General features: G+C 47.6%; 1 protein-coding gene across 9 annotated transcripts in view; it reads right to left on the reverse strand.

Annotated features, from left to right (window-relative positions):
- The window catches only part of Cip4 (formin-binding protein 1-like Cip4), a 39,292-nt gene that overhangs the window by 22,964 nt on the left and 3,204 nt on the right, over window positions 1-13,124 (reverse strand). Inside the window, exon 1 of one of the 9 annotated variants that reach the window (XM_076817630.1) lies at window positions 12,209-12,580. The exons of the other annotated variants lie outside the window; for them this stretch is intronic. Within the exon in view, the coding sequence (XP_076673745.1) occupies window positions 12,209-12,232 (24 nt within the window). The 5' untranslated portion in view covers window positions 12,233-12,580. Of the gene's footprint in view, window positions 1-12,208; window positions 12,581-13,124 lie in introns of those variants that run through there. 9 annotated transcript variants of the gene reach the window in all.

The raw sequence follows: 13,124 nt of genomic DNA on the forward strand, positions 1-13,124 counted from the left end.
AACCGAGCGGCCAAGCGGGAAAGGAATCGAAACAACGGTCGGTCCGAATCCTGGCCGTGTAACGGGCACGACGACCATAAGCGAGCAACGACGGTGTGACATCAGATCGCAGAGACGCTCCACAGACATCATCGATCGCCCCCTGAACACCCCTCTGTTCCCCAAATTTTCTCGGTCAACCCTCTGAAATCTTAAGGCGAACAGGTTACTCCAGCGAAATGTCAAAGTTCGCGGGAATCGAGGGCCCACGAGGAATCCTATGTTCAGCCTCGAAATCGATTGCCCACGCGAGTGGACGGAAGCCGTAATCTCGGTGTACCGTAATTTCAGAGTGGAAGGAATGGGCGGCCGAGCGACAAGTTTCGGGGTCATCGTTTCGTGACTCTCAGTGGAAAGTATTCGGGGGGGAAATCTATGATAGATGCTTTGGGTGGATAGGAAAGTATCGAAACAGATGGGAACCGAAACTACTACCAAGGCTCTTCCAGTGAGTTTCTATAAATCTTCGAATGCCCAGGCTAAACTAGACAAATCGTGGCACCCGGACCCTGTAGTAAGAAAGCCCCACGTGCCTCGGGGAGTCAGCTAATATAACCAAGTCTCCATTAGAAATCGATATGCCAATTACGGAGTGTCTCTAAAAAGAAGACGGCTCGCTGGGTCTGCCGTCATTTCCTCGAGGGAGCCAGTCGAATCGATACGACGAGGATCTTGCAGGCTCCGGAGGAAAACGGTGCAACTGGTAAGACGCGGTGCACACCGGGACAATAATCCGTCTGTGTTTCTTAGAGGACTCGGTACGCGCGCAGTTGGCTTTTTCGCGTCTATCGATCCATATCCACGAAGGAGAGACCGTACGAAGTCAGGGCGAAGCGTGGACCACCGCGTCAGCTTTAATCGACGCGTGCACGCGGTTTTTACGCCCTGGTCCAGGTGCGGCGAGGCTCGGAGAACCACAGCCTCCGGTCCACCCTCACGGTGTAGCGAGAAGCAACGCGGACCTCTTCTGCATGGAATTTTATTTGCAAACTGGGCTGTTGATTGCCGAAGCCGAGCGGACCGCCACGCGAACGCTGGCTGCATAAATTAACTCGCCAGCTACCTTGACGCTCCTTCTTTTCATCTACGTGGGGTCTACGTGCTCGTGGAAAGAGATACAGTTGAGGGTTTAATAAATGTTTGCTTTGGCTGTAGTGAGAGCGAGAATTTCGGTGGTCTCTTTAATTTATTCGAAGGATGAACGAATTTTGAGAATGTTACGAATGCTGACGCGTGAGGGGCAAGGCTTTGGGGCAGTAAGAAGGGAACGGGAAGTGTTCACCCTCAAGTACACAGGGTCTGGCAGAATAATAATACTTTTAATGGAAGTAGTTATACTTTTTGAAAGAAATCTATCGGGCGTATTTTTTTCGTAAAGTTCAACTCACGACCTTTCCATTTCACCCTGGGCAACCCCCTCTGTCTCTTCTCGCAAATAAGACAGAATTTTACAAAGAAAAGTCCTTTTCTGCAAGAACTTGAAATTTCGTACTTTACATTTTTACGCACATCTATCTTTGTTGCATACTTAAGGTGATCCAACCTGCACAGTGTTATTCTTCGATCTTTGGTCTATCATTTAAAAAGAAATAACATTTCAATCGATGCAGTACAGTCCGAGATATAAACGATTGAAGATGAGCAAGGTCCCTTATTAGATCTCTCAGACCTCGCGGTGTGAGTTGGCTGAGTTTCAGTTAAGAATCAGTGGATTATCGACGCACTTCGCCTCGAATGCTGCGCATGGGCATGGTTTTTAACAGAAGCTGCCAGAAACGGGAGAGTGGAATAATGAATGAAATTTCTCGCTTCGATTCGATTACGTCGGAGTTAATTGGCTGGAAGTTCAACCGGTAGACCGTCTAGCGGGAAAAAATTCATTCACCGTGCCGGGGCAAATGTGGTTCGCTAACGGGCGAGCCTGACTTTGCGCGAGGGTTGCTACGTCGTGTAGGGATCGTACCTGAACGATCCGAAGGGATCGTGCAAAGTTCGACACGTTCATGATCTTCAATCTGAGTGCCAGGAAAATATCATTTCTCTGTTTGGGAATTGCAGTTTTGGGAGAGGGGTTGCAAGTTTCTAACGTTTTCTTACAAAGGGGGGAGAAGGAGTCAGGTAATATTTTTTAAATTTAATTTTCAATATGAGTAGCCTAAAACACGATATTTCATCGCACACACAAAACCGAGTGAAATGAATTATATAAAACTTTAAAGGAATTTTAATAACTGAAAAATGCAATGTAAAAAATATTACGTAAGGAAGGGTGAGGGGATTGGAATACAAAATCTTACGATTTCTTATACTGGAGGAGGGAGGGGGTAAGAAATCGCCAAAATTACCCTTACGTAATTTAAGAAGTTTTGCCTACCTGCAAGGTCTGAAAACCTTCAGGTCTTCAAAATTTTTTTTTTAAAAAACGTGAAGACTTTTTTAAATAAACCTTTACGTATTCGAAATTGTACATGTTAAACTACTTATGGTAATTTTTGCGGTGGAAAATATAAATAAATAAAAAAAATATCAGCGAGATCCCAGCAAAAAATCAATGCATAAAAACATGCATGTACTTTCTGAAATAAATTCCCAACGAATCGATACTTTTTCTACCTCCTGACGGTAGGTAACCCCTCAAGGACGGCCCCTTACTCACCCCGAAGCAGGGACCATTGCCACTGACGGCACTGAACCGTCACGGAACAGATAAATGTGAATCCGCCTTAACACTGCGACGTAGGCGTGCTCCCTGTCTACAAATTTGTTTTCTCAGGAAAACCTCTCAGACTCGCCGAATGTTATTTCAAAAGCAAGTGAGGCAAGGAGTTCCTCTTCTAAAAATCCTCAACTCCTTTATACAAAAGCTTCCTTGCGCCGCGGTAATCGCTAGAACCAGGCACCTCCGATTTAAAGGGGCATTCATCAAGGCCCCGCGCCACTGAGAGCGCTAATCTCGCGCAGCTCTGCTCCAATCCCGACAGACATCGCGCAGAAACTGTTGCATACTCGAGGCGCCTCCTCGAAGTGCCACGGCATATATTTTCGCCGGCGTGTGCACGGCCGCCAACTATGTTTCTGTTCGCGGCCACGCACACGGTGCGTGCGCGCGACCGTCAACGAGAGGGAAAGAGAGTGTGCCTCGCGAACTTGCCCCACCCACGCATTGCGCCAAATCTCTATAAATACCGTACTGGCGAGAGCGTGCGTTTTACGCGCGCGCAACCCACGGACCACTTGGGGGGGCAGGGGAGAGAAGGGGGCGCCGCCGCCTCGTGGGTGTCGACCGCTGAAAACGATACTTTTCGGTGTTCCCTACGCTGGCGATTTTCGAATCGCCGTGCCCTATTAAGTCCAGGGGACAACCGCGTGTGTCTCGAGGACGATCGATCTTCCACTGAAATCTCCAGCTAGCTGTGCAATGGGAAAATGGGAATTGGAAGTGACGAGTGTAGCGAAGAAGAGAGGGCATAATGCGGTTGCAAGTGATTTAGCCTAGCTTTGCTAACGCCAACCCCTTGGGAGGCGAGATGGCCACGTTCTAACTGCTCGACGCGAAGAAATCGTTTAGGCTTTCCCATCATCTTCCTCTGCTTTTCTTTCCACGATCCTTCAGAGTTTTTACGTAACGTTATCGCACGAGGCACTCCGAAATCGTTAGGATTCCTTAAATGTTAATTGTACATCCTGCCCGACTCGCTAATGTATATTTGACGCACAAACGAGTGCTTAATTGCCCGGCTAATCTATTTTCTAGCGCAGGCCCGTAGAAACGCTGCGCACCGGAATTCCCTGGAATCGCGTGATCGGCGCAGGTGATTAAGGAGATCGCCGTGCCTTCCAACTTTTCCTCTGACCAGTTTCAGCCCGCGTCGAACCATCAACGCAGCTCGTTTTTCCGTCTGGACGATTATTCTATCTTTTCCTTGAACTACACCTTGCAAGCTACGTGTATCCACGCTCGCTAATTCAGTGCCGAATCATATGCCAAGGGTGCTTCTATGCGAGCGGGCTTCTAGGAGGAGATTTGCATGAAAAGGAGCCCACCGAGGGCTCGGTGTTTGAGGAGGAACCCGGTGGGATCAGGAGGAAAATAATCGAAGTGTGAGTTGCAGTCGGTCGGTGCCTCTCGCTCGCGTGTCGAGGCCGCGAGCGTTGCGCCTCGAAAAAATGCGCTCTCTCGGTATACAGCATCGTCACGGCGAAAACCGGCTGCAAAAGGGACACAGGCTACTTAAGGAAAGAAGAAGGAGCGTCTCCTCCCTCGAGCAGGCGAGCGGGATTTTTCTTTTCGTCGCCGTCCCCCACCTTCACGATGGTCCTGGCGACCTCCGCGAGGCGTCCGCGGCTCCCAGCGCCGCCGAACCTCTCGATATTTAACTCCCAAGTCGAAATTCTATGAGCGGGAACCGGTAGGCTCGGGTAACGAGCGTCAGCGATCGCACGGAACGCTGCCTACCGGAACGAGCCGAGAGGAAGAAGCCTCTGAGACCGCTTACAGAGGCTTTGGCAACCCTAGAATCGTCCGTGAGATATCGAGCAGAAGAAAGGGGAACGTTTTGCTTGGCAATCCACCGGTTTCGTAGCAAAGGGGCCACTGTTCCCAATACGCTATTGGGCAAACAGTGCTCTCCCCGCTCTTCCGAGGTGTTAGAAGATCCTGGCATGTACCTACGGAGCTAGGAGATTAAAATTCCATCTCGGGGATCTGCTCTCGCTCTCCCACCGAGAGGAGAGATTCAACAGGAATTTGGTTCAACATTCCTCTGACTTTAGGGAACCGCTTCTGTTTGAAGGGAAGGTAAGGCGTTTCCTCGAAGGATGCGTCTGCGTATCCAGTTAATAACTTCTATTATATTAATGGAATGCATGCAATTAAGGCGAGCAGCTGGTGACCGTGATCCCGCAGACGAGCAACGGGTGTTTTGAAGTCCGTGGATCGGCTATGAGAGAATTCCTCGACGCGGGCGAGACACAAAGCGTGTAATCATGCAAACATCTTCTCTCCTTCGGCCGTGCTCGGGGGCTGGTGGCTACGGGATTTGTCCCATGGGACGCGGGAACCGCGAGACTCCACCACACTCGAAATTCCCAATTCATGGATTCCATTGTGCCGAGTAACCATCGAGACACGGCCCCTTTGTGATTCTTAACACCAACGGACACCACTCGTTTTCCTTATCTGCTCTAAGGCCGGTAAAGGTAGGTAAATATTATAGCGACCACGGTACGCCTCTGACGCTGTTAAGAGGAGAATTCATCGAGAACGATTTTGCCAGATATTTTCACTCTGCCATATTTACTGATAGTATTTTATTTTATTTTGGCATCGAAGACAACTGCGTTTTATCACCTAGCTTGCCCAAGTAATGCGTCCTTATGTACTTACAAATGTAGGAATATATTTTATAATTTGAAAAAACCGAACCTGGGGGTAGCGGGACTCGAACCCACGATCTTGCGGAACCTCGGCATACTGGTCAGCCGCCTAACCGACTCCACCAAAGTCGATCCTCCGAGATCTCTTATTCCATACTCCCTCTTATATGGATTCCTGACCCCACACTAATAATAGTCAAAGAACCGAAGCCTCAGAAATCCTTCGTTTGAACTATTTTCGAAAGGTCCACAGCGCAATGTCACAGTTGCGCGCCAGCCTGCCATCGTTACCGTCCACCTTCTCCCTCGAGGCATTTAACTCGGATACATTCGTTATCGTGCTTCTCGATAAGGCCGCTGCAGTCATAGAGAACGCGATACCGCTCGAGATACGAGCTCGACGAGTACTCCAAGAAGAGGAACAATCGTTACACGCCGACCGGCGTAAACCGTGCCCACCTCGGTTCTGCTCTCATCCTCGAGAATGCCCACATATCGGGCGTGCAAAGTCGCCTTCTAACGAACTCGGCATTCTCGAGGATAAAATCCGCTGGAGGAATTCTTCTCCGTCCTCCTTGACGGAAAAGAGGCATTACGCGAAAGAGATCTGGAGACCGGCTATCTGTCGAGCGGAGATAACGGAGCCGTGTCTCGGGCCAAAGGAAACCAACGACAGGTAAACGATAAGGGGAGATAAGAACGATACCCGGCAGATTCGCTGCTACGTACGTAGCCGGTAATTACGCTATAAATAAAACCATTACGCGCAAACATTTCCCCGTATAGTTTCGTGCCGATCATCCCAATGGCACCACCCGATCCGATTAATCCCACTTTCTTTACGTTAGCCAGCGTTAATCCGAGACTCACGACTGATCCATTGAAAACTTTCTACCTTGCACCAGCATTTAAGAGCGACTCTATCTCAACTAATCCGTCCTCCTTTTTATAGACGTCGATTTTTAAAGTTCCAACCTGGTTCGAGCGCATTTACCGATACCGCTCGAGTGCCCGATTATATCCCGCACTACACAATGCGACGGAGCCTGTATAATAAGCAAACCATACGAGCAACACCAAGCGTTTGTTATTCTCGATCCACGTTCATATATTTTCGCAGAGTGTAAAATTAGAAAGACGATGCCTGGGCTCTTACCCCCAGCTACTCGAAATCAAACGATCCGAAAACTGTGCTCGGCTTGGAAAATCGATTTCGAAGTGACCCGATTAAAGCCGCGAATTATTAGAGGGGGATCGACGGTGGCCGAGCAACAAGTGTGAAATTTAATCGGTCAAGTTTTTCGTTCCCCGTTGTTAAACGGTTTACGCTCAATTTATCGGCTGCCCCGGACAAATTGCCCGTAAACGCTCCGCGCCGCTGGAACCGCTCGAAAATTTTGCATCCGCGCGTCGCGGTTTATTAGGCCACGGGGCCTGCCGGCGTGCGCGATCTTCCTTCGACACCATCGGCGGACCGGGAAAGCGGTTCCTCTTTCCCTTCGCTCCGAACAAAGAAATGCACCTGACCGCGCGACAAGCGGCTGAGCCACCGTCCAGGAATGTCCACCCGTGAAATCATCCACTGGCGTACACAGCCGAGGCCGGGCGTATTTACGCTCCCAGCGGATCGCGTGCGACTTTCCAGCGAGAAATACGGAGTCATCGGTGACTGATGCTTGAAATTCGTTGGCTGCGACCTTGGGCAAGGCTGATTCGTTAAGTCCGCCTCGTGAATGGGAGATTCGGTCACTGAACGATGCAACTCAATCAAGGGATACAGTGCTTCGTGGGGCAAGGAGTGTAACATAGAGGAACGGAGAAAGAAGCGGAGCTTAGTTCCTTCTCGCAAGGGAACATTCCTACTCGGAAATTAAGAAAATAATTATGAAACTTTTTTTGCCGCCCAAAGTCACTAAAAGGGGGTGAAATTGACCCCTGAGAATCCGGCTGTTTTACGATTTTGTGTTATAACTCGCGAACCGCGAGTTACCAAATGATAGTTCAAATAAAAGAAGTAACTTTTGCCTGAAAACTTTGTTTTCTATCTGTTACAGTTCGCAAGTAACAACGTAAATATTTTCATTCTCTCTTCCGTAACGTAAGTTAATTCAGTGATTACGATCTGTGGGTCGCGAAGTGTTTTCTAAGGGGTAGTCACGGTTTTTGGTTGTTTTTTTTTAATAATATTATGTTAGAATTTATATTCTGAAATACCCATCTTTAATGTGTTTTAAATATTGTAAAAGGGGATCGCGACTCAAAAAGGGTTGGGAAACACTGGGTTAATTATTATAGACTGCCTCTTACTTACTATAATAAATAAAATACTATAATAAATAAAATACCATCAAAGTAAAGTAAAATAAACTCGGAAAATACCCGGATCCTTAGTGATCAATTTCACCCCTTTCAGCGACTTAAAACGTATTGTTATTATTTTTATTACTTTGGGTAGCAACAAAAAATTGCATAATACCTATCTATATATCCTCTACATACCCCCCAAAGTTTCATAATTGTTTAAATTTCCGGTTTGCAGACCTCCTGCTTGTCTAATAATTTAACTCCTTGTTCCTTTCTTACCGTTCGATTTCTTTCTCTGCTAGAAACTCACTGAAAACCGTCTACCTTCTATTGTCTACCCATTACTCAGCGCGAGTAACTCGTCGACAGAGGCACCTTGCCCAAGAAACTGACGTCACGAGTTACTAATCGAAGACAACGGAGGCTAGTTCTACTTTGGGGTGTGATATCTCGACAGATAATCGATTACAAGAAACAACAGTGGACTGGGACCATGAAGATCCACGGAGATAATTCAAGATTTCATTCACTCGATACGAATGCATCATTCACGAGCTCGAAGGGAACGAATGAGCCGGAAGGTTTTTCCAAGAAAGACACTGCGGTAGATAATTAGAATTTTGATTGGAAGAAATAAGAGTCAAGCTGGTTGGTATGATCGATACGAGAAGCACGCGGGTGGGGGGTGAAATCGTCGAGTTTTACGTCACCCCCAGCGAGAGATTGTAATTCAAAGTGCGAAGGAGACGACGGCGGCCACTGTGCGCGTCTAGGAAAGCAATTGCCGATTTCGTCGTGGCGGAGAAAGTAAGTCGATCGCTCCGTAACCTTCGCGCTTTTCCCGCCCACGTCGTTTTACTCCCATTTCCCGCGGAACCCGATGCTTCGTTCCAATCCGTTTAGGTGAACGGGAAAATTCGCGGCGGATAGAAATTTCGATCGGGGACACGTTCGCGCGCGTATCACGTAACGATTGTGTTAGAGGCGAGCTGGGCGCAAGGAAAGGCTCCATCTACCAGAGAAATCTGAAGAATTTCTGCAAGAAGTGACTCGAGCGACTGGATATTACGTACTCCGCAGAGTTCGATCATATTCTGCTGCAGCTTTGAGCGCCGATTTATTTAACTCGAAGCCGGAGTACCAAAAGGATTCTAAATGGTCCCAATAAGAAGATTACAATGTGGTAGGGTAAATTGATAACTCGTAGTTATCGGTAAAGATTTAATATCACAAATTTCTCGCCGCAATTGCAAGGGAAATAAACATGTTTGTCCGAGATGGATCGGCAGAAATTCGTCACAGGGCAAAGGGCAGAGATAAATTCGCGCTGTATAAACATCACAATGGATAATTAAAACGATGATTAACCACATGCCCGCGACAATTTCTGTACTCATTAGCCGCAAGAATCCGCTGGTCCAAAACCGAGGTTCTCGTTATTGAGAATGCTGTAAACATCTGTATACGCGCGATACACGCCACCTTATCTAATGCTTCCAGCAATAAATCACACCGCGCGATTACGTTAATTGTTCTCTCGTACGGGGCGATAGGGAATTCACGATTAACGTTAGCTTAATGCGCACGCTGCCGAACAAACTGAGATTAGGTCGTTGCAATGTGTCTGTACAAGTGCCCTGTCAAGTGGCTGCTAAATAGTGGCGCTACGAAGAAAACACTTTTAAAATTCTCCAATTGAAAAGCCACGCTTTCCTTGCAATGCTATAAAAATAGAAAAAACAGCGAACTCGGTAATTTAAAAGGATATATTGCTACGAACTCGATTGTTTCCACGGGCGCAGTATGTAATCTCACGAGTGCGTGTTACAAGTAACAATGCACAAGTGGCGGAGGGGCCATGAGAGATCGACAAGTTGCTCAAATAATCGATAAAGTATCGTTGAGTCAACAGCGCGACAAACGTATTGCCGATATCTGCACCGTCAACAAACGCTGGGCTCTGTAATTGAGGACAAAGCAGCTAAAACGGATAGTATAATACCATACTTAAGGGGGTATACCCGTTTGAACCCTCGGAAAATGTATACATTTTGTGGATTTTTTTACAAGTCAACGGTTTGATGCAGATTTCCCGTTTTTTAACTATGTTTACATAGTATTATGAACTACTTATAAAAAAAGTTTCAGTTAAAAAACTATTGTTTCTCGGAAGTTACGGATACGTGTCCGAAAGTCTCTCGATTTTAGACGGCTAAACGGTGGCCCTAAAAACTCGCGCTACGTTCAACCAATTCACTTCAAATTTTGCACGCAGAATCATAATAAGATTCCACATCGTCCAACGAAGGCGATTTTGAAAATTTTGAAAAATAAAGAAATGGTGAGAGATCAAAGGTAAAGTTAAATTTTTCTAAGAGAAAAATCCACCTTTTTCCTTTATAAATAATAAACGGGGAATCGAAATAAAAAAAGCCTTCGTTGGACGATGTGGAATCTTATTATGATTCTGCATGCAAAATTTGAAGTGAATTGGTTGAACGTAGCGCGAGTTTTTAGGGCCACCGTTTAGCCGTCTAAAATCGAGAGACTTTCGGACATGTATCCGTAACTTCCGAAAAACAATAGTTTTTTAACTGAAACTTTTTTTATAAGTAGTTCATAATACTATGCAAACATAGTTAAAAAACGGGAAATCTGCATCAAACCGTTGACTTGTAAAAAAATCCACAAAATGTATACATTTTCCGAGGGTTCAAACGGGTATACCCCCTTAACTCACTTTCAGATGGGACGACGGATTTTCACGTGACGTTTAAAAAACTAGAGGAAAAGCGTCGCGGATAAACGGCAATTCGCAACTGGAATCGACGAGGCAGCGCAAGCCTCGGTGTTCTCCCTTTCTCTGTCAAGAGCATGGCGAGGCACGCCCGTGTCGTACGTGTACATATGCCCCGCGAGCGGCCGTTAGCGGTTAAACACGAACGCGTCCTGTATCATGATTCACAGGGGAACACGAGTGGAACGTCAATCAATCGTAATACACGCGATGACGACAGACAGGATTCGATGCGATCCTCTATCGCGCCGGGCGTCCGTAAGCCGATCAAATCCGTGCCACCGAAACGAGCAGTCGCGATAACAATAGAACCGCGTTCAAAGTCAAGTTATCGAACGAGTACCGCCGACGTTCCGTGTGTGTTCCAAGGGAACCATCACCGGCGATATTCCAGCAAGCAAGCAACATAGTGGCGCACGCGTACGCGATATTTATAATGGGTTAAACGAGCTTCGCGTATTTAGGAAAGAATGTGGCCACGCAACGGTCAACGAATTCAAATACGCGGCGCCTGGATCGCGCGATAATGGCTCTCGTATCCTGAGACGTCACTGAACGCGAGACAGAGTGGCCGCGCGAGTGATCGTAGGCTTGAGAAACAGTAGTTCCCTCGATCCGTTGGACTGTGACCGCTTCAAGACAGCCGCAGGAGTCCGAAGGGTTAAGGGCTTTCAAAAAGATTGAACGTCGAGAGGTTCAGCGTTCCGAGAAGCTGCACGATGGAAAGAGATCGCGGGGGGGGGGGGTGGGGGGCGAACGGGGACTCGGAACGCGCGAATGAATTATTTATAGAGAACAGAAAGTAAGGAAGATGACGAGGTTGAGCGGCACGATTCTCTCGTGGGTCCTGTGCGCGCAGACGGTAGATGCGCGTGAATACTTTCGTAACACACGTTAGGGGACCGCAAATGGAATGAAATCGAAGAAGCGAGCGTTGTAAAGATTCTCTGGGAAGACCGTGGTGGCTGTCGGTACGTATCCACCTGCTCGAATCGGAATCACGACGGGAAGAAATTTCGCCCGATAACGGAGTACACCTGCTCGAATCACTACAAGTTCACTTGCGACCGTACCGCGGCTGTGGCTTCCTTAGAGCTCGAAGCGGGGTAGGAAGATCGAGCGTGAAATTCGGTAAGCCTGTAGGGAGCGGGTAAACCACACCGCGTAACTATTTCTCGATAGGAGGTGATATCGGGCAAGGTGCGAGAAAAGAGAGCGCAGGAATGGATCGCTGTTTAGAGTGCTCCGAGGCCGAGCTGTCGCGAGCTGCTGGGTTCACGCACCGTGTAAGATGACAAGTCACTGTCACACCGTAGCGCCGGCATTCGTCGAAGATTTCATGAGAAAGGAAGCAAGCGAAGGAGCACACAGCGATGAGTAGTATGAGTACACGTACACCCGGGCAGGGAACGGGAGGAGAGGGGATACACCAAAGGAGAGAAGAACGTCGCCCGCGGCTAGCAACCGCAAAGGCAAAACTCCCGTGAGTGGTTTGCCACCGTGAACTGGTTTTCGGGGGGATATCGTTGTTACGCGTTGGCGAAAACAACGGAGCCAGCCGTTCGACGGGCACACGACGCGTTCGCCCGTTCGCCCGTTCAACCGTGCTCCGTGGTATGCGTGTGCGTGTATCGCGACGGTCCGAGAGCAACGGAGACACAGATAGATAGATAGGGAGGAGAGTAGACTTACCCAGAGCTCCGTACCCCAGCTCATGTTTGCTGGGCCGGGTAAACCAGGCACGAGCAGCAGCCTCTGGTCTCACTGGACACTTCACATGTATCGTCGCGATCGGGAAACACTTATCCTATCGAACACGCCACAAGAACGCATGAAAAATCACGCGTCTGTCTCGCCGCGGTCACCGATCACTCAGACACCACCAACATGTCAGCCCGTAACCACTGACTGGCCGGACCCAACTGTCTAGCGACAACCGCCCTGAATCCTACCGCAGCGCGCTCTGCCGAGCCTCGTGGGAAGCAGCGCTAGTCGAGTGGGGAGCGCGTTCCCCTATTGGTCCATCGAATCGAGATCCATCGCGATAAATCTGGCGCACAATTCGAATCCTACCTGCGGCGAGACGTATGACATAATAATGTGTAATGCCGATAAACGTTTACAAAATATTCAATTTTGTGGTTAGAGAATTGTTTTTATTGTGAAGTATGTGTATTCTTTCGTGTGAATGATTGAAGTATGTACGATCTCTGAATTTTTGAGTATGTTTGCTAGTAGTTAGCTGATAATAAAGAGAACAGTTATTTAATTATCCTGACTATTTTATTCCTTTTAAGTGAAATATTATGTACTTCGTTTCGAATGATACCTATGCCTTGGGATTAATGTTACATGAACGATGAAACTTTGCTGCATCATAACTCGAATATACTGTTTTGTAAGTGTTGCGGTTTGGTGCCACTCGGGTAGAAAGGGTGACGCATTATGCAGCAACGTTTTCCAATTTCGAAATGTGCAGAACCCGTTTTATATATATGCGTAAAAACGGTGCAATTGATTTGTAAGTCCGAAGAATCTAAGAGCGACTAAAATGGCGCTGGGTGACTCGAGCGAAGTATCAAAGGTCATTAGTTGAATGTAGATAAAT

This window comes from Andrena cerasifolii, chromosome 8 (genome assembly GCF_050908995.1).
Source record: "Andrena cerasifolii isolate SP2316 chromosome 8, iyAndCera1_principal, whole genome shotgun sequence".
NCBI lineage: Eukaryota > Metazoa > Arthropoda > Insecta > Hymenoptera > Andrenidae > Andrena > Andrena cerasifolii.